The sequence below is a fragment of the Acomys minous genome (genome assembly GCF_964271855.1).
Source record: "Acomys minous genome assembly, chromosome: 12".
Classification (NCBI taxonomy): Eukaryota; Metazoa; Chordata; class Mammalia; order Rodentia; family Muridae; genus Acomys; species Acomys minous.
Genome location: NC_140493.1, coordinates 112,929,747 through 112,951,294, shown reverse-complemented (window position 1 = coordinate 112,951,294; position 21,548 = coordinate 112,929,747). Strand labels below are relative to the sequence as shown.

The window sequence follows — 21,548 nt, the reverse complement described above, 5'->3', positions numbered from 1 at the left end:
TAAAAACTCTAACAAATATTTAGCATTCCTTTACAATCAATCCCAGGGACTATTCCAGAACCGACTAGTCACAGGCAGGAAACAGGGCCTGAGCTCCTCAGAGGCAGTGTGAAGGGGCCCGGCTGTGTCTGGCTCGTTAAGATTTAGAATACTTTAAATAACCACGACATACATGCTGCAGTGTTGTGTTATCAGGTACCGCTGACAACCTGCCTTTCTTCCAATTCTGGAAAATCAAAGGGGCTGCTCTGGTGCCCATCAGACACAGAAGGCCAGCCCTCAGCAGCTGCATTCAGACCTTTCGGGTTTGGAAGACAGGCAGAGTCAAACGCTGTATGTTAAGAGAAGCAACCCAAACAAAGATGACACAGGGTCAGCATCCCTAATTCAAAATTTTGAGGAAACATGATGCTCCAAATAGAAAATCCCCACTTGCCCTCATGTGCCAAGCTGCCATCAAGCATGAGTACACTAGAAAAATTACATAAAATCACCTTCAGTCTATGTATACAAGAAAAATCATGGGCTGGAGAGATGGCTCAGAGGTTAAAAGCACTGCCTGTTTTTCCAAAGGTCCTGAGTTCAATTCCCAGCAACCACAATATGCTCACAACCATCTGTAATGAGATCTGGTGCCCTCTTCTGGCATGCAGGTGTACATGCAGGCAGAACACTGTATACATAATAAATAAATCTTTAAAAAAGAAAAAGAAAAGAAAAGAAAAATCAATGAATACCATGTTTAAATGGTTTTCTTCCCCAAGGCAAATTCCAAAGTCTGAATCACTGCAATCTGACAGCAGATGAAAGCTAGTCAACTCAGAAGCACCACCTGGAAAAGGGAGTCCTTGTGGCTCTGTGGTTCCTGCAGACCCCCATCCCACACTCAGGGCACACAGTGGCCCACGGGAACACCCTAGTTTGCATGTCATTAGCATGGTGGGAAAGTGGCAGAGGCAAGGAGGCTTTCTATGCACCATGGCATAAAGCAGGGACTTCAATCACCCTCCCCCTCACTCAGCTGTGCAGTGCTGGGGTCAGGGAACTGGTGCTTCCAGTTCTGAGTAGTAACAGCTACCAGCAGCTGGGTCTGCATGCAGTGTGAGGTCACCTGCAATCCCTCAGTCAACTCTCTCTGTGTAGCTTTAGGGTCACACACTGTGGTTAAGCCTAAGATAAATGTGCCTTCAATCTGCCTTACAAGTATGAGAACCCTAAGTGCTAGGTTCGGGTAACCTACGCACGAGTGTAATCTTAAGAGTAATTCTTTGTCTTTCATCAAAAACAAAGAAGGACACAGCCCTTCTATCTAAGTAGGAAGAATGAAACAAGCCTCGTCCCCCTGCCCAGCTCCCCCGGCTCAGCACACGCCCATCTCATGGGAGTCCCAAACCAAGCTCTGGTTCCTTTACAGGGTGATGGTCTAATTTTTCCTACTTTTTGGTAGGTACAGCAAACATCCTACTCCAAGCTGGGTAAAATTATAAAAAAATCATTTTGGAAGCAGGCACGAGAGTACATTTGTAACCCAAGTTATTTTATTTAGAAGGCTGACACAGGAGTATCTCAAGTTTGAGGCCTACACAACACAAGGAGACTTGACAGTCAGGGTGAGATGGAGAGGTGCTGGTGCTGTAGCAGAAATTATAAACAGAAATATTCTGGGGCTGGAGAGATGGCGCAGCAGTTATGCACACTGACTGTTTCTCCACAAGACCTGGGTTCAATTCTCAGCACCCACATGACAGCTCACCACTGTCTCTAACTCCAAGATCTGACACTCATAGACACATGTGCAGGCAAAACATTAACGCACATAAAATAAAAATAAATAAATGTTTTGTTTTGTTTTGTTTTTTGAGACAGGGTCTCTCTGTGTTAGCCCTGGCTGTCCTGGACTCGCTTTGTAGACCAGGTTGGCCCCCAACTCAGAGCGATCCACCTGCCTCTGCCTCCCAAGTGCTGGGATTAAAGGCGTGTACCACCACCACCTGGCTTAAATTATTATTATTATTTATTTTTTTAAAAAGAGAAACATTCAATCTTTCTATAAAATCACTCAAACTGCCCCTATTTTGATAGAATTTCCTCTGCGATTTAAGAAACAATTTGTTTGATACGCAGCTGTGCCCACCCCCCACCCCCCCACCCCCCCACGCCGTGTCCTGAAAGTTCTGAGAGGCAGGCAGTCTTTCGCATCAGGGTGCGTGAGACGGGGAGGGACTGCTCCCTCCTCCCAACACCCTGTAGAGAACAGGTCTCAGGTGGAAACCTCCTCTGTAACTGTTGTGTGCCTACCTGTGTGTATAGGCCAGAAAACCTTCCTTAGGAGCCAAACACATTGGTATTTTTGATACAGGGTCTCTAACAGGCCTAAGGCCCAAGGGAGTCCAAGGGAGCTGCCCACATTCACCTCCCTAATTCCCTGAGTTTCTACATGGATTCTGACAATGGGACTCAGGTCCTCCTGTACTAGTTGTTGCTGTTGATGATGTTTTTAAACCAACTATTTCTCCAGCCCTGGAGATCCAACTTTCTTACATGAGCTGTTCTGTTGAAAGGCCTTCCCCTGACCCAAAGAAAAATAGTAATAAATTGGTCTGACATAAAGAGATTTAAATGACAGCTTTTGGAACGGCAGCTGAGCTCCATGGCAGTACAAGATCAGATGAGTGTCGATGGTCCAAAACCAAGAATAGTGAAGGGATGATAGGACAAAAAGCAGACTAGTGAATCTACTTAGGGCCGTAATTGTTACTCACAAAATTATTTTTAATTCACTATTATAGAGTTTTGTATATTGATTCAAAATGAGTTTAATTTTGATACTGTGGTACAGAACTAAAATTTAAGATGATTCTTCATCTTAAACACATTATATACATTTCTACTCTAATATGAGGTATTGTATGCATATAATTTAAGTAGAATACAAGGTTTACCTCCAATACTTTGAAAGTGCTATTGCAGGCTAATTAGGATAAGTAAGTTATACAGCTGGGCGTGATAGCACACGCCTTTAATCCTAGAACTTGGGAGGCAGAGGCAGGTGGATCGCTGTGAGTTTGAGGCCGGTCTGGTCTACAACGCAAGTCCAGGACAGCCAAGGCCACACAGAGAGACCCTGTCTCAAAAAACAAACAAACAAAAAACAAAAAAAGGGGCAAGCTTCGATACAGGCAGAGTTGATGGCCAAAGTCTGCCAAGACAGGGTAAGCAAGTCCTCAATAATTCCTGCCTCACATATATGTCAGAGATATTGGGCCAGAAGGCTGAAGATGATGCTCCAACGTTATAGAGTTTTGGGTGACTGTTCAGGCAGCAAACCGTCTCTGCCATCTTCTCATTTGGGAAGCTGCTAAAATGCACTTCCTGTTTACTCAAGTAATTAATTTTATTCCTTCTCAAGTCTCTGATGGGATTGAAGACCAGAGAGTTTAGTTTTACAATTAAACTTAGTTGTTTAGGGGTTAAGATGTTTTTAAGTCTAGACATATGTTTTAAGTTGATCATGACAAAACATGAGATACTGATTTACATTCATAATTTTAGATGGACCAACATAGGAAAGATGTTTTCTTCAAGGCCACCAAATACAACTAGCCAAAATACTGTGAGTGTAACATATATATCATTCCTGATTGTTTCATGGTTCTTCTTGCTGTAGGTAGTTTATTGTATATATGTGCAATAATATAAACATGTAAAAAAATAAAAAATAATAATAAAGAAAATTTAGAAAATAAAAACTCATAAGGAAAACTTGATAAACTAAAAACAAAACTAAGAACAGGAGCAAGTTAAAAGTGCATGCCCATTGAACCAGGCACGTGGTGTACACCTTTAATCTCAGCACTCAGGAGACAGAACTAGGCAGATCTGAGTTCGAGGCCAGCCTGGTCTACAGAGCGAGCTCCCAACAGCCAGGGCTACACAGAGAAAGGCTGGGGGTGGGGGTGGGGGTGGTGATGCCCGTGAATTAGCACAGGTTCTGGACCAGGCCATCCTCTCCCACTACATAGCTATCTGAACCAGGAGGAATGAAGCATCCCTGGAACAGCAACACTCAGGTGAGAACGCACGAGAGGCACCAACAACTCAGCAGCCCTTCAGTCACGCTGTGCTCCCTGCCCTGAGCGGGTGTGAAGTCACTCCCAGCTGCCAGCAAGAATCAGTAGCCAGGGTCTGTCCCAGATATGTGTCCTAAGGCTCAAGCTGGCCTTGTCCTTCCAGTCTCTTTAGATCTCAGGGTCCTCAGGGCAATATACCCCAGAAGCACACAGACACAATCAACCACACCCAAGTCTTACTCAAGTTTTCAGAACTACTCCGTTCCAAATCCCCTTTATTTCAAATTATCAAATATTGAATGTTTAAGAAACAAAATAAAAAAAAAACTCTAGACTTCAAGGGTCCTTGCACGCTCACACTGACTGTGTTCCATGCTCACCCAAGGAACAGACTGGATAAAGCAATATTCTTTGGGGCTTTTGAAAATCATCATAGTGGTGCCGGGCATGGTGGCGCAGGCCTTTAATCCTAGCACTCAGGAGGCAGAGGCAGCAGGGTCACTGAGAGTTCTAGGCCAGCCTGGTCTACAAAGTGAGTCCTGGACAGCCAAGGCTACACAGAGAAACCCTGTCTTGAAAAAACAAAACAAAACAAAGAACCCACAATACAGCTCTTGTTTTTTGTTGTTTAATATTCTGCATTCCAAACTTACCCTTTCCCATATCAATTTCCAAAGTTTTCTACGCACCCAGTAAATGACAGATACAGAGAGAAAAGCCTGTGTAGTGTGTGGTGTACACCTTTACACCTGCACTTGAGGCAAAGCCAGGCACATCCCTCTGAGCTGAAGGCTAGCCTGGTCTACACAGTGAGTTTCAGGACAGCCAGAGAACTACAAAGTGAGATCCTTTCTCCAAAACAAACAAAACCCAACCCAACCAAACAACAGCCACCTTGCAGGGAACCCACACCCAGCGCAGCAGCAGTGTGAAGAGGCAGGAGGCAGGAGATGGGTGGCTGCAGCTCACACTGTGTGCATCTCTGTATGATGTGCAGGCCAAGTATCGGAACTATCCTAAGAGGCAATGGTGACCCCAGGTCAACAGCTGGAAAAGTCCCTGCATCCCTGAAGCAGAGATGCATGAATATGGAGGAAAGAACGGACTTCAGTTTAAAACTCTCCAACACTCTCAGCATATAGAAAAGGAACCAGCTCAGGCTTTGTGCACCTCAGGGAAAGCCTTATTTCCCAGACAGTAAAAACGTCAGTTTCCGGTTCCTCCAGAACTGTTGCTTTTTCTGTACCAAACGAAGAACAGGACCTCTCGGCCCTGGGCTCTCTCAGTGGAGAGGCCACTGTACAGAACACAATGAGAACCAGCAGCACCGGCGGCTGAGACGACTTACCTGCCAGCCCTTGTCTGCCGTCCTGTAGTACGGGTAGTTTTTAGTGATGTGAGTGTAAATCCCATTTAGAGTGAGCTGTTTATCAGGAGCCATCGTAATTGCTTGTACTATCAACTGTGCATAGGAGTAAGGTGGCTTTGAGTCATCCTGCATTGGGAAAAAAAATCACCTAAGATTCAAGAGTATTTTAGGCATTCTTACAACAGTGTATTTATTATAAAAGTAATATAATTGGGAAAATTTGAGAAAAGTACATTTAAAAATTGTAGAACAGCATAGAAACACTGAAAATCACATCAGGAGCCAGTCAGCACTCCTTTAACCCCAGCTCAGAAAGCAGAAGCAGGGAGATCTCTGAGTTCAAGGCCAACCTGGTCTACAGAGTAAGTTCCAAGACAGCCAGAACTACACAGAAAAATCCTGTCTCAAAAAACAACAAACAAGGGTTGGGGATTTAGCTCAGTGGTAGAGCGCTGCCCTGGTGCTGGTCTTCAGCTCTGAAAACAAAACAACAACAACAACCACACCCAACCAACCAACAAAAACCCTTAAGGAGATAATTTTAATGACAAGAAAAAAAAAATCAACTAAAGCCAAGCGAAGCCACTGGACTTCAGTGCAGCACAGAGCGACACATTTCAAGGAGACCCCTGAGACATGGAGAGGAACTGGCACATCCAGGTGTGATGCAGAGCTGACAGGGATCGTAAGTCACAAGAGCACTCGAGGAGAACTGTCCAAATTCCCTGTCGAGGCTCTACACCTGAGGAGGACATGCCTGTCAAGGCTCTACACCTGAGGACACGCCTGTCGAGGCTCTACACCTGAGGAGGACATGCCTGTCAAGGCTCTACACCTGAGGACACGCCTGTCGAGGCTCTACACCTGAGGAGGACATGCCTGTCAAGGCTCTACACCTGAGGACACGCCTGTCAAGGCTCTACACCTGAGGAGGACATGCCTGTCAAGGCTCTACACCTGAGGACACGCCTGTCGAGGCTCTACACCTGAGGACACACCTGTCGAGGCTCTACACCTGAGGAGGACATGCCTGTCAAGGCTCTACACCTGAGGACATGCCTGTCGAGGCTCTACACCTGAGGACACACCTGTCGAGGCTCTACACCTGAGGACATGCCTGTCGAGGCTCTACACCTGAGGACACACCTGTCGAGGCTCTACACCTGAGGACATGCCTGTCGAGGCTCTACACCTGAGGACATGCCTGTCGAGGCTCTACACCTGAGGAGGACATGCCTGTCAAGGCTCTACACCTGAGGACACACCTGTCGAGGCTCTACACCTGAGGAGGACATGCCTGTCGAGGCTCTACACCTGAGGACATGCCTGTCAAGGCTCTACACCTGAGGACATGCCTGTCGAGGCTCTACACCTGAGGAGGACATGCCTGTCGAGGCTCTACACCTGAGGACATGCCTGTCGAGGCTCTACACCTGAGGACACACCTGTCGAGGCTCTACACCTGAGGAGGACATGCCTGTCGAGGCTCTACACCTGAGGACATGCCTGTCAAGGCTCTACACCTGAGGACATGCCTGTCGAGGCTCTACACCTGAGGAGGACATGCCTGTCGAGGCTCTACACCTGAGGACATGCCTGTCGAGGCTCTACACCTGAGGACATGCCTGTAGAGGCTCTACACCTGAGGAGGACATGCCTGTCAAGGCTCTACACCTGAGGACACGCCTGTCAAGGCTCTACACCTGAGGAGGACATGCCTGTCAAGGCTCTACACCTGAGGAGGACATGCCTGTCGAGGCTCTACACCTGAGGAGGACATGCCTGTCAAGGCTCTACACCTGAGGAGGACATGCCTGTCAAGGCTCTACACCTGAGGAGGACATGCCTGTCAAGGCTCTACACCTGAGGAGGACATGCCTGTCAAGGCTCTACACCTGAGGAGGACATGCCTGTCGAGGCTCTACACCTGAGGAGGACATGCCTGTCAAGGCTCTACACCTGAGGAGGACATGCCTGTCAAGGCTCTATACCTGAGAAGGACATGCCTGTCAAGGCTCTACACCTGAGGAGGACATGCCTGTCAAGGCTCTATACCTGAGGAGGACATGCCTGTCGAGGCTCTACACCTGAGGACATGCCTGTCAAGGCTCTACACCTGAGGAGGACATGCCTGTCAAGGCTCTACACCTGAGGAGGACATGCCTGTCAAGGCTCTACACCTGAGGAGGACATGCCTGTTAAGGAGCCAAACAGAGTCCACTGCTCTTTCCAGGCTGCTGGTACCTCCCAGCTTTTCTAACGTATCAAAATTCCACATGTACCAGTATTAGCCTCTGAGAACAGAGCTCCTAGCTTCCGTATGAACTTCTGGAAAATGCATAGCACCACTGCAAAATAGCAAAGCAATATAAATTAAAAGAAGCAATCTGCAATAAAGTGTATCCAAACGATACCACTTATCAAAGCTCATCCACACAAGGCCTGGGCTGTGCATACTGTTCATACCTAAAGTGCATTTTTGTTTGTTTGTTTTGCTTTGTTTTTTTAGTTTTTCGAGACAGGGTCTCCAGGCTGTCCTGGACTCACTTTGTAGACCAGGCTGGCCACGAACTCACAGCGATCCGCCTGCCTCTGCCTCCCAAGTGCTGGGATTAAAGGCGTGCACCACCACCACCCAGCCTAAAGTGCATTTTTTTATCTACTTATTTAACTTACTGTGTGGATGTGTGTCTAGATCCATGTGCGTGCACTGCCATGCAGGACAGAGAGAGCGGAAGCCCTTAGAGCCCCCACTTGAGTGCTGAGACTTAAACCCAGGTCCTCTGGAAGAACAGCTGAAACCACGTCTCCAGACTCTTCCTCAACCTTGCCTTTTATTTTTAGAATTTACAGTTTTAAAACAAACTATTGTTATGCTACAAAGTGAGTTTAAGACCAGCCTGCAAAGAAAAAGACCCTATCTCAAAAAGCAGAACAACAAAAATAAGAACACTGTCTAGGGCATGACAGCAGGACTGGGAGGAGAGGAGGGAGGGGGCTGGGTTCAGGCTGTAAAGTGATTTAGAAAATAAATTAATAATAATGATGATGATAACGCCACCACCACACATCTCAGCAGAGATGCACTTAGGGTAAGGGTAAAATCAGAAGGCACAGAGGAACAGAACAGGCGACTGATTGAACAGTCGTGCTTTGTTCTATAAGCTGATGTTGCAGAGACGGTTCTCAACTCTCCAAATGAAAAACCTTAACCACCCAGCCAATGCCCGCATCCAGAAGACTGCCACAGCCTACCTTACATGGGTAACATTTTGCAATCACTTAGCCCACAAAAGGCTCTGCCTAAGCACTCACAGCTCTACACTCCAAGGCTCACAAGTGCCTGAGTCCGAAACCTCCACCCCTGCTCATATGGCCATGCACTTCCTAGGGCCTTTTTCTTACTGTTTCTGAGCAGGTGTCAGTTCTTCTGCTGCATGTGCCCAGGACTCGAGCTCAGACCTTCCACTTAGTGATGATGCTTTATGCTCTAGGCAGTCCTGTTGGCCCTGGGTGGCCTTGAACTCAGAGGTCCGCCTGCCTCTCCATCCCAAATTCTGAAATTAAAGGTGTATGTTGCCAGGCATGGTGGAGCATGCCTATGACCCTAGCACTCAGGGAGGCGGAGGCAGGCATATCTCTGTGAGTTAGAGGCCAGCCTGATCTACAAAGTGAGTCCAGGACAGCTAGGGCTACACAGAGAAACCCTGTCTCAAAAATAAAACAAACAACAAAAAAAGGTGTATGGCACCACATTGAACATAAAAACATTTTTATTTTTAAATAACTTAACATAGAAAATGCTCAGAATATACTCATAGGGGCAGAACAAATTTTTCAAAGTGAACATCAGTACAGCCAGGACCCAGAAGCTCCAACAAGGCGCTCAGTCTACATCTCCTGCTGCTCAGAGATCACTCTTAGTTCTGCAGTTATAGCATCACATTGCTTTCTTCTTTTATAAGCTTTATTTATTTATGATGTATACAGTGTTCTGTCTGCATGTGTGTCTGCATGCCAGAAGAGGGGCATCTGATGTCATCATACATGGTTGTGAGCTGCCATGTGACCTCTGGAAGAACAGGCAGTGCTCGTGACCTCTGCGCTATCTCTCACAGTGACACAGGGTTAAATCCACAGATGCTCCTTCACAGATGCATGTGAGGTATGCTGCTTAGCGTTTGTCCACTTGACATAGATTGGCTTCAGTAGGGAAGAGGGGGCCTCAGCTGAGGAGTGGCCTCCGTCAGGGCAGCCTGCGGCGACCAGCTATGGTGCGATGTGAGAGGGGCCACCCGCCATGGGCAGCGCGCGGGCAGCAGGCCTGACGACACGGTATGAGCAGGCTCCTCTCAGGGACCCTGCCTCACTGTGTTCCTGGACCCCGCCCTGACTCTCCTCAGTGCTGAGCCACTGTACGGAAATGCAAGACAACCAAACCCTTCTCCCCCTCAAGTTGCTTTGGTCGGTGTTTTATCACAGCAACAGAGAAACTTAACGAAACAACACTGCGTTCCCAAAAGGACTTGTCCCCCAGGCCCAGGCACAAAACCGTAAACATTTACCTTTGGGCTGTCTCCACCTGAAGCTTCCTTTTCATTTTCTGGCTGTGAACTGTCAGCCATTAAATTGAGGTCAGATGGTATCACACGGCCCATTTTGTACCCTGAAGACCCTGCTCCCCGGGGACTGGACGGGCAGGAGTTTGCAGCGCTGTGAAGAGGGGTAAGAGGCTACTTTAAAGCAAACATAGTATTGCTCTTCGATGAAGATCTGAGATCAGGGGAAAAGTTTTTTGTTATGATTTTTTTTTATTATATGCTTTGCCTGCGTGTGTGGGTGCCTAAAGGAGGCCAGGACTGGGTGCTGGGTCTCCTGACGCAGGAACTACACTTCTCAACCTTCCTTATTGCTTGAGACAATGCTTCATTCTGTACTGCAGGCTGGCCTCCGTTTCTGAAGTACTGTGATTGTTAAGTGTGTGCTACCATGTCGAGCTTATCTGAGCAGAACTGAGAATAGGAAGCAGTATTTCCTAGGAATTCTTTATGGCATTTAAGATTGCTTTAGTATCACTGGGCGTAGTGGCGCAGGCCCTTAATCCCAGCACTTGGGAGGCAGAGGCAGGTGGATTGCTGTGAGTTCCAGGACAGCCTGGACTACAGAGTGAGTCCAGGACAGCCAAGGCTACACAGAGAGACCCTGTCTCAAAAAACAAAAAAAAAAACCAAAAAAAAAAGCAAAAACAAACAACAAAAAAAAACCTGCTTCAGTAGCAAATGTGTCAGGAAATGCAACTGTCAAGACAAACTGTGGGAAGGCAGTGTCCCGTTTGTTTTACCTGAAAAAGTAAGCCATCATAGCCAATATGAACTCAATTTTTAAAAGCTTCTGTGCACTGGTGTTTTCCCTGCCTGCATGTCTATGTGAGGGTATCAGATCTTCTGTAGCTGGAGTTGTAGACAGTTGTGAGCTGCCATGTAAATGTTGGGACTTGAACCTGGGTCCTCTGGCAAAGCAAGCAGCCAGTGCTCTTAACCACTGAGCCATTTCTCCAGCCCCAAACTTTAAAAAAAAAAGTATGTTGTTCGAAGTATTTATGTGTGTGTGGGGAGAGGGGAGGGGGGAGATTGAGATTTCCTGGAACTGGAATGAGATGGTTGTGAGCTGTGACATGCTGCTGAGAACTGAACCTGGGTCCTTCTGCAAGAACAGGAAGTGCTCTTAAACAGTGAGCCATCCTTCTAGCCCCTGAAAATTTTAAATTTCAGCTTTGAGTATGGTACTTGGAGACTCAGTCACTCTCAGTCTGTGAGGAGTTTTGGAAGAAATGTAATTAGATAATCTGTTAGCTCTTCAGTGAAAAAAATACTCTCTAAAAAATGGAAACACGAGCTAGGCGGTGGTGGCGCATGCCTTTAATCCCAGCACTCAGGGAGGCAGAGGCAGGAGGATCTCTGAGTTCAAGACCAGACTGGTCTGCAGAGTGAGTTATAGGGCAGCCAGGGCTACAAGGAGAAACCCTGTCTTGAAAACCACAGCACCCCTCAGCCCCTCCCCTAAAAGAAGCAGAGCTGAACTTGGAGCTGGGATCCAGAAGCAAGGGTAAAGGCAAGTGGATCTCTGTGAGCTCCAGGCTAGCCAGGTCCCTATGGCAAGTTCCAGTCCAGCCAGGGAGGCGGGGCTATACACAGTGAGACACTAGTTTTTTTGTTTTGTTTTGTTTGTTTTTTAAAAAAAGGAAGAAGGAAAGAAACAGCCCCAGCCTTGGTCCTAAGGGTTAGACCCCAACACCACAGCTCCCCTCAATAGTCTTCCCACCACTGAATGAAGGAACTCTCCGGTGCCCATGATTCTGACAACAGTGATGTGAGGGCTCAGTCCCCTCTAAGGCTCTAGACACAGCACAAGTCAGTGTAGCCGTAGACTCATAAGGGGCCGCATGAGGCAGGCCCTCTTAACCTGAGTCACGGACCGCAGCCCTTACTCTGGACTACAGAGACTCAGGACACTGCCTTCAGCTATCTGACCACTGCTGTGCCCAAACGATAATTCCAATCCCACAAACACGGCCCTGGTAAAACAAACCCAAAGGGACATAGACAGAACGGGAATCCACAACCTCCAACGGGTAAGAATTACAATTCTCAACACAGAAACTCTGAGCAGACTCCTGGTAGCCGGCTGCAGTGAGAACACAGGGTCACCTAGGGTGGAGGAGCCGCCTCTGCTGTACCTGATCGTGCCTGTGGGGGAGGGGAGCGGGCTGATGAGGTGCGCCATGCTGTCGGGAATGCTGATGGTCAGGGGCGAGATGTGCGGCTGCACGGGCTGCACTGGCGACTCAGGGGCTTCCTGCTTCTCTCTCTTCTCACTGGACAGGGCTGTGAATGTTATCTTGATATTTGTGCTCGGAAACCTGAAAGTGCACCTGGAAAACAAAACTGATGGTCAGTGCACGCCTGCTGCCACCAGAGCCTCAGCTTCCCTTAGGGTGAGGACGTGGCCTCTCTACTCACCCCATGGACACCAAGTCTCTAATGAGCAGACTCACAAATGAGGTATTTCATATGACGCTAGCCAGGCGTGAGAGTACACACCTGTGAACCGAGCACTTGGCAGGTAGGAGTACAAGTTCAAGACTAGCTCTAGCTAAACAGCAAGTTCAAGGGGTAACCTGGGCTACATGAGACACCCCGCCACTTCACCCCAAACAGATAGCAGAGAGGGATACAGAGACACACAGAGAGAAACAGTGCTCAGACCACCCAACAGAAAGCACAAAGTACAGAAGAAACCCAGCACCTACCAGGCACAGTCCCAATCAAGAGCTAAGTAAGAGCTTCCTTTACTGGAACAAAGGTTAGCGGTTTTAACATATGGCCTCTATCCTACACTTACACTGGCTGATGATGTCTCCTTCACTGTATTACAAAGGTCACAGCCAGCCAGTCTGAAGCTCTGAGCTAAGACCTAAGGCCTCACCCAACATCTATATTAGGGTATAAAAACAGATCTTAACACCAACACACAGCCTCATGGAAACCAACCATATTCAAACAGAAGTAAGGCAGTTTAAAATTAGAGAGGTCTCTTCATACAAAACAAGTTCAACTGACTTATCAAACTGTTTTTTCTAACTGGTTTTCAAGACAGTACTTCCAACAGATTTACTGAAACCCACCCACCTCCCTACAGCAGACAACAACGTCGGGGCCTCTGGGAAACCACTGCCTGCTCTTGGAGTTTCCTCACACAATTACAGTGGCTCCTGTTCTGCACTGCACATTTCAAGATTTGAGACCAACTCCTTCTCTCTTGTCCTTTTCACACCAACACCACCATCTTGGGGGCTCGAATACAGATTCCTCTAAAACGGCCACAGATCCAGCAAACCCTCTAAAAACATTTTAGCTGGAATCTTCTCTTCCCCTGTCTTTTTTCTTTTTCTTTTTCCCCTGCCTTTCAAGACAGTGTCTCACTATGTAGTCCAGCTGTCCTGGACCCTATGTGGACCAAGCTGTCCTTGAACTTACAGAGACCCTCATCCCTCGGCCTTGACCTCTGAATGCTGGGATTAAAGACATGGAGCCACTCCTGGTTTTCTTCCCTGGTTGTAATGCCTGTAATTGTATCTGTATTAAATATCCTCACCTCTCTTTAATGCTTTTAACTGTTGAGCTATCTCTCTAGCCCCTTAAAACACTTTCTTAAACTTCAGCTCTGAAGCTGGTTTGATGGTACAGATCTGTAACCCCAGCACTTCAGAAGTAGAGGCAGGAGGGCCAGGTCAAAGTCAGCCTGAGCTACCGGAGCCCTGTCTTTTTTAAAAAAAGCAAAACGGGTAAAATTTAAAAGAGAAAGACTCCTCTTCCTTCCTAGGCTACAGGAGTTTGAAAGCCAAGAAAGAAACAAGACACTTCCAGGGAGCCCATGTATATTTTCCCTGCCGACGGTGTCAGGGCCCTCGGCTCACCAGAGCACCCACACACGGATGGAATCAGTGAATCGATCAATGCTGAATCATTAGTAGGCAGTCCTTCTCCGCAGATGAACGTGTTTCTGTGCACATCTACCAGGGACCCTGTGTTCAGATTATCTCATGGACCCAGCAGCTTGTGCCGAGCAGCTTCAGTGGATCATCTAGTTTCTTTTCTTTTGGTTTTTCGAGACAGTGTTTCTCTGTGCAGCTTTGGCTGTCCTGGACTCACTCTGCAGACCAGGCTGGCCTCGAATTCACAGAGATCCACCTGCCTCTTCCCCTCTGAGTGCTGGGATTAAAGGCGTGTGCCACCACGCCTGCTGTGATCATCTGAGTTTCTTTACACAGCCAATTTTGTCTCGACTTTTGTCCAATCTGCCCCCTAATTCTATTAACAAAGGCTCTGGAAAGAGCTCTGCACCTACTGTCCTGTCTGACAATTTGCTGTTGGAAAGGTAGGCGCAATCATGGTTCAGGCCTGTAATGCCAGCAACTCAGAAAGTAGCAGCAAGAGATGTCCACAAGCTCCAGGCCTGGGCTGTGGAGTGAGACCCTCTCTACAGTAAAGAGTAAGAAGGCGAAGGTTAGCTCAGTGGCTGTGTGTGTCTCTAGCATGTATGAAAGAGAAGAAATAAAGGAGACAGCAATGGAGAACAAGCAGAGCCGATGGGCGCCGGTGTTGCATCAACCCAGTAGGAGAACCCACAACACCTGCAAAGGAGAAGCACTCACACAGGCAACACAGGTCATGAAATCCTGAAAATACAACCCCTCTCCCAGAACACAGTAGTGACTACCTGGGCTCCCAGGTAGGAAGGCGATGCCTGCAATTCTGAGGGTAAATCCGGGGCTCCATTCTCCAGACTGGAACGACGGCTGCCAGGATGCATGTGGACACCACACTCAAATCAGGCTTGTCCTATTCTCTATAAAGTACACTTCAAAACAAGCTTACTTGAAATAACAAGCAAGTCAGGAAAATGATCGGGGGCTGGCAAGATAGCTAGCTTTCTGGTGTGTGGACCTCATCACCTGAGTTTAAACTCTAAGCCATGGTGGGAATTAAGAACAGACTCCTGAAAGTTGTCCTCTGACCCCACACATGTCCTGTGGCAAATGTGCACACTCATGGACCCACAATAATTTTTAAAACAAACAAAAAAACCCAATAGTGTCCTTTTCCCCTAAATACACTACAGTTTAGGGCGCACACACATTGACTCTGAGGTGATACACTGAATTAAGTATCACTTTTGTAAAGGGTCTGAGCAAAATGAATGTGTAGGAGTGTCATTTTAATCACTAAAAAAGTTGATAATTGCACAGCAGTAAAGAGTTTTGGTGCACGCCTTTAATCCCAGCACTCGGGAGGCAGAGGCAGGCGGATCTACAAAATTGGAGTCCAGGATAGCCAGGATTGTTACACAGAGAAACCCTGTCTCGAAAAACCTAAAAAAAGGAAAGGGGGGGGGGGGAAGAATTTTACATATTTGACTCTGGGTAAAGTGTTTCAATTATTAGGACCCCCGATGAGGAATTGTCTGTCTCCCCCCCCCTCCCCGCAAGGCACCTGCAGTGACGAGTGCCACGAGGCCACCTGAATGTCTTATATTCCAACATTTCACATCACACCTTAGTTCAGAGGTGTCCTTAAAATGCCACTAGAGCCAGGTGCACACGTCTGTAACTGCAGCACTTGGGAAGGCAGAGGCAGGCAGACCTCTGTGAGTTCAAGGACAGCCTTGTCTACAAATCGAGTCCAGGACAGCCAGGGCTACACAGAGAGACCTTGACTTGAAAAACCAACAAAATAAAGCACAACAAGCCACTGGAACAGCTCATAAGCTCAGGAGAAGCTCAAGTCATCAGCTAGCAGGGCAACTTCAACACCTGCTGAAGTGCCAGAAATGCAGGGTGAGAAAATGTTGAGGCTGAAGAAGTTAACAGCACTCTGAGGTCGTTACACAGGAACATGGCTACAGCCACGAAAGGTGGATGCAGGGACCCTCATCTGGGTAACAAAAAGCCAAGAAGCACCCCCAACAGGAGCTCACATGAGGTCACCAAAAATATCCACTACAATTTCAGCAAAATTTTCTCAGAAGGTAGAGGCAGGTGGATGTCAGTGAGTTCAAGGCCAGGCTGGTCTACACAGTGAGTGCAAGGACTACATAAAGATAGTCAGTCCCAAACAAACGAGCACAAACCCAACCAAACAACAAATTTCTACTTCAAAGCATCCTTTTGGGGGCTGAAAGATGGCTCAATGGTTACAGTACTTACTGCTCTTGTTCCGAGGGACTCAATGTTACTTTCTGACCTCCATGAGAACCAGGCACACATGTGCATGGGCATACGTGCAGACAAGACACTCATACACATAAAAATAAAACAAATAAAAAGCATCCTTTATCTGGATGTGATGGCATACTCCTTTAATACTAACACGTGGAAGGCAGAGGCAGGCAGACCTCTGTGAGTTCCAGGCCAGCCAAGGCTACACAGTGAGACTTTGTCTCTTCTTGGGAGCTGAGGCAGGAAGGACAGCTGAGAGCTGCACACAGCCTGGGCTATACAGTGAAACCCTGTCTCAAAGGAACAAACCCAGCCAGGCACAGTGTCACATACCTATAATCTCAATACTGGAAAGCTGAGGCAGGACTACCAAGAATTCAAGGTCTGGGATAAATAAATAAATAAATAAATAAATAAATAAATAAATAAGTGTAAACAAATAACAATAGCAAATAAATAAATGTTTTCCAAATAATAAAAAAAAAAAAGCTTCCCAACTTAAAATCTACACAAAGAGCTAGGTAGGTATGGTGGCATGTGCCTATAATCATGACAGTCATGAGAGTGATGCAGGAGGACCAGGGTTCAAGCCGTCCTCAGCTCCCTATCATGTCAGTCAGGCTGGGCTACATGAGATCTTTTCTCACAAACGTACACAAAAGCACTTGAGAATATTCTTAGCAGCAGCAGCATCCATAATAGCTCCAAATAAAACTATTGTATGTGTTGATCTGTAGTAGATAAATTTTACTAAATTCACTTGCTTAAAAACTTTGCAGAAGCCGGGTGGTGGAGGTGCACACCTTTAATCCTAGCACTCAGGAGGCAGAGGCAGGCAGACCTCTGTGAGTTCGAGGCCAGCCTGGTCTACAAAGAGAGTCCAGGACAGTCAGGGCTACACAGAGAAACCCTGTCTCAAAACAAAACAAACAAACCAACATAAAACTTTATAGAAATGAAATGATCTACAGTTATGTTAAAGACACAGACTAATTTCATAAACACACCATTCAGCCCCTTACCTCAGAGTCCATTCCTTCTTCCACACACACTCAGAAGCGGAGATACCTAGTGTATGGTTTAGAATTCAGCATGGCTGTCCCAGAGCTGAGGAGAAGGCTCCGTGTTGGAGGGAGTGACAATGAAGATGGGTGCTGACGCTCTGCATCCTTACTGTGACAGGCCACAGACATGGCTTTCATTACGTTTTCCTCATCAGGAAACATCTATGTTTGAGTTACAGTGAAGCAGCAATGACAACAGAGGTTGAACTGTCTCCTGGTGACTCGAGAGGGACTGGAGAAATGCGCAAGCGAGATGAAGGGGCAGATAAGCAGCTGTGTGGGCTCAGAACCGTGGAAGGGCATGAGCTCTCTCCTGGGAGGGAAGGGGAGAAGCTGGAAGAGGCACCACAGGCCCGCAGGAGCATGCCCCCCTTAACACTTTACTCCTCCTGCTCGCCACAGGACACCTGCGTTTGTCCCTTATACAGGTTTATAGTCCCTTCTCCAAATTGCAAGAGCAAAGGTTCTGAAAATCTCATCTCAAATCCCCTGGCAGCCCATTCTGACCTGCATTGAAGAGTTAATTATAGCTTTCAGTTGTCCCACTTAGCGAGAACAACCTTGTGGTTTTGCCTTAGAAGTCTAAGCTTCTGGATCACACAGTGCTGGGAGTGTTAAGTCAGACAGCCCACACCGTGTCCACCAGACAGGCCTGCACGGTTCTCGTGTGACCCCTGCAAGTATTCTGTCTAACACAGTACCGCTTCTCACAAAATTTCTCCAAAATATCCTGATTTGTTAAAGACGCAAATTAGTCATTTATATAGAATGGAGTTAAGTTCACTAGGCTGCCATCCTAGACCCCTAGTTAGTATTTCTATCGTTACTGGTAGGCAATAAATACTCCCAGCATTCTTATTAAAACCTTTGATTACTCTCACAGCAGACTGGATTATCCAGAGAAGAGAGCTAGTAACTCCTGCCCTCTATTGGCCATCATCTCTCAGTTCCAACATGACTGCCAGGAGCAGAGGTTCACAGATCACTACATAAGAAACCTTGACTGGTAGTTTATACTACCCTTAGTTACAACAGAGTATAAAGAAAATCTCTTAACGCTTTACTTAATACACTACTGAATCTGTAACTGGGGGGAGGGGAGAATCTATTAAAAAGAAGACATTTCAGCCAGGAGGTGGTAGCACACACCTTTAGTTCCAGCACTGGGGAGGCAGAGACAGGCAGGTCTCTGAGTTCAGCGCCAGCCTGGTCTACAGAGCAAGTCCAGGACAGCCAGGGCTACACAGAGAAACCCTGTCTTGAAAAAACCTAAAAAAGAAAAAAGAAAGAAAAACAAACAAACAGGGCTGGAGAATTGGCTCAGAGGTTATGAGCACTGGCTGTTCTTACAGAGGTCCTGAGTTCAATTCCCAGCAACCACATGGTGGCTCACAATCATGTATGATATCTGATGCCCTCTTCTGGCCTGCAGGTGTACATGCAGGCAGAGCACTGTCTACATGATAATAAATCAACAATAAAAGCAGCAGACTGTACGGCATGCACACCTGGCTAACAGCCCGCTCCCACTTAGTATTCTCTTCTAATCCTCCAACCCTAGTTCCTGACATCAGAGAGGAACATGCGCATTCTGAGTACAGCCACTAACAGAAACATCTGTCTTCAGAGCTCAGCTCTGTGATCCTGGCCCTGGTGGTGGGGGAGGAAGACGGAGCTCAGGGTCATTCTCGACTACTTGAGCTCAAGGCCCAGTTTGGGCTGCGTAAGACTCTGCCTAAAGAATTAAACAAACAGGACTGAAGAAATGGCTCAGCAGCTAAAAGCACCAGGGTAGGTCCAAGAAAATCCAGCATCTCTACGGTCTCCATGGGCACCAATAAACATACAGGACACACAACACATAGATGCAGGCAAAACACTCATACACATTGAAAAACTTAGATTTTTAAAAAAGTGATCACATCTGATTATCATTTATCTGTATTAATTTATAATAAATACAAGTTCATAAATTGAGAAGCTTAACTTATTTATCAAGAATGCTAATTCTAAATTGTCTCTCAGGATTACTTGTATCTTTCATTTCTTCAACAAACACTTTATTCTTGCCTAGCACCACTCTAGAAAAAGTTCCACCTGCCAAATGAAGTGAACTAGAAAGCAAAGCCAGGGGCATTATGGGCTGCACAACAAACCCTGCAGCGTTACGAGTCTTCCCCGAGGACTCCCAAGGAGAGAGCACATGCAGGGTCACCCATGGCAAATGCACTCTAAGTTCTGTGAGCCTAGGTGGGCTGGATGCTCTGCACGGCTCACTACAGGGATCTCTGCTGTCTGTCTTGTTAGTAAACATGAAACTCTATGTGAGGAAGGAGAGGTAGCAGCCATCCTGGCCCAAGAGTGGGCAGCGGCCACAGCAGAGCCAGTCCCAGGAGAAGAGAGGAGTAAGTCGTGAGGGTCCGACCACATGGGGGAGGCGGCCAGGTCCCCGTGCGGATGGAGACCTTGAGGGCAGGAGGGGCTCTATACAAATGCTTCAGTGCGTCAGCTGCAGGACAAGGCCTAAGAAGAAAAAGACAGGGAAGCTATACAACCTCGTATTCCAATTCCCAAAGCTGCCTCAAAATTTCATTCTAGCCAGGTGTGATAGTTCACGCCTTTAATCCCAGCACTGGGAAGGCAGAGGCAGCAGCTCTCTGTGAGTTCAAGGCCTGCCTAGCCTACAGAGAGTTCCAGGACAGGACTACACAGAGAAATCTTGTCTTGAAAAACAAAAGAAAAATAAATCCATTTAGCTGAGCTAAAATGGCTCAGCTGATAGAATGTTTTCCTGGGATTTGTAAGGACCTAGGTTGGATCTCTTCCCCAAGTACCACAGAATGAACAAAATCTCATTCTAAAAGGCAGTTTGTCAGTTACCCACTTATGTACTGACAACAGGAAACATTTCACTCTTCTTAAGTCTTATTTCCCGATATCGAACTGTTCCTATTATATGCCAACTTTAGCCTCAAGGATTCTACAGTCTAGACACAACTCAAAAGGTTTCCTATCACCCACGCACCCTGTGCATCACCCACCCATCTTTTCTGAGATGATACCAAGACTAGGACTAGTTACATGGCAGGATTCCTAGCAACTTCTCAAAGAGCCAACAGGTGCCTTTGCCTGCATCATCCAAATCCACAGCAATACGCAGGTCCAAGAGCAGACTAGAGGAGCCAGTGTGCCTAGTTCAGAGCATGCACCAAGGGTGTGATGGCTTGCCCTCACCTCCCACAGATGAAGGTAAGAACCATCTTCCATCCCCCTAAATCCAAGAGAAACAATATTGCAACCCAGTCAAAATGAGGAACTAGAATTCTCTTCCTGTCTAAGAGGGACCTGGGTAGCACATTTCACTTACAAGTTTGCACCTCATCACCTCAGAATTTCAGACCCTGATGGACACAATTAGTCCATACAAAGAAAGAATATAATCTCCACAGCAAGCAAACAGCTCTGTTAGAAAGTTTATTAGGCTAATTTATTTTCTTTACCTTTTTTGGGGGGAGGGGGTGCCCACCACAGAATGTAAGAGTTGGTTCTCTCCTCCTATTATGTGGGCTCTGTGGACTGAACTCAGACCCTCAGGTTTGGCGGTAATCACCTCTATTCAATGAGCCATCTTACTGGCCTAAATTGATTTCGTTTCTTATAATCCCACCAGGCACTGAACCATCATTTTTAAAAACGGGTCTTGATTTCTTACTATAGGAAGACCATAGAATCCAAAGACAGCAAACAGAAAATCTTAATTTGTTCAGGTTATTACAGCTAATCTCTTTGCTCTACTTCAGCCAGAAATGCAGATGAGGACTGTCCAGCACATTTTCCTCCTTCCTGGGGGGTGAGAACTAAATCTGATCTAATATTATTAATTAAAGCACAGTGGTGGTTTGAATGAGATGCCCTACACTGTCAGATACTTGACTACTTGGTCCCCAGCTGTTGGCACTGTTCTGGCAGGTGTAGGAGACATAGCCTTGATGTAGTACGTCACCTGACGGAGGTTTCAAAAAACCCAGCACTTTCCAATGCCTTTAATCCCATCACCCAGGGACAAAACTCAGATACGGCTCCTAACTGGTATGTCTGCACACTAGAGACATCATGTACCATACTGACAGGTTACTTTAAGAGGCCTCCATAGAGTTACTAGAAAGTCAGTAATTTCCACTGGGAACAGGAACCAGAGGCAGCTTTTGCGGCTGCCAGTTAGCTCATCTCCTCACACGCAACCCTGACCAATACTGAACCCTAATTAT

The 21,548-nt window shown here is 46.8% G+C and overlaps 1 protein-coding gene across 2 annotated transcripts in view; it reads right to left on the bottom strand.

The window, feature by feature from the left end:
* The window catches only part of FOXK2 (forkhead box K2), a 50,176-nt gene that overhangs the window by 12,944 nt on the left and 15,684 nt on the right, over positions 1-21,548 (bottom strand). For both annotated transcript variants that reach the window (XM_084750254.1, XM_084750253.1), the window contains exons 2-4: positions 12,176-12,370; positions 10,005-10,152; positions 5,419-5,565 (exon numbers count right to left, since the gene is read on the bottom strand). In XM_084750254.1, the coding sequence (XP_084606380.1) occupies positions 5,419-5,565; positions 10,005-10,152; positions 12,176-12,370 (490 nt within the window). The remainder of the gene's footprint in view (positions 1-5,418; positions 5,566-10,004; positions 10,153-12,175; positions 12,371-21,548) is intronic.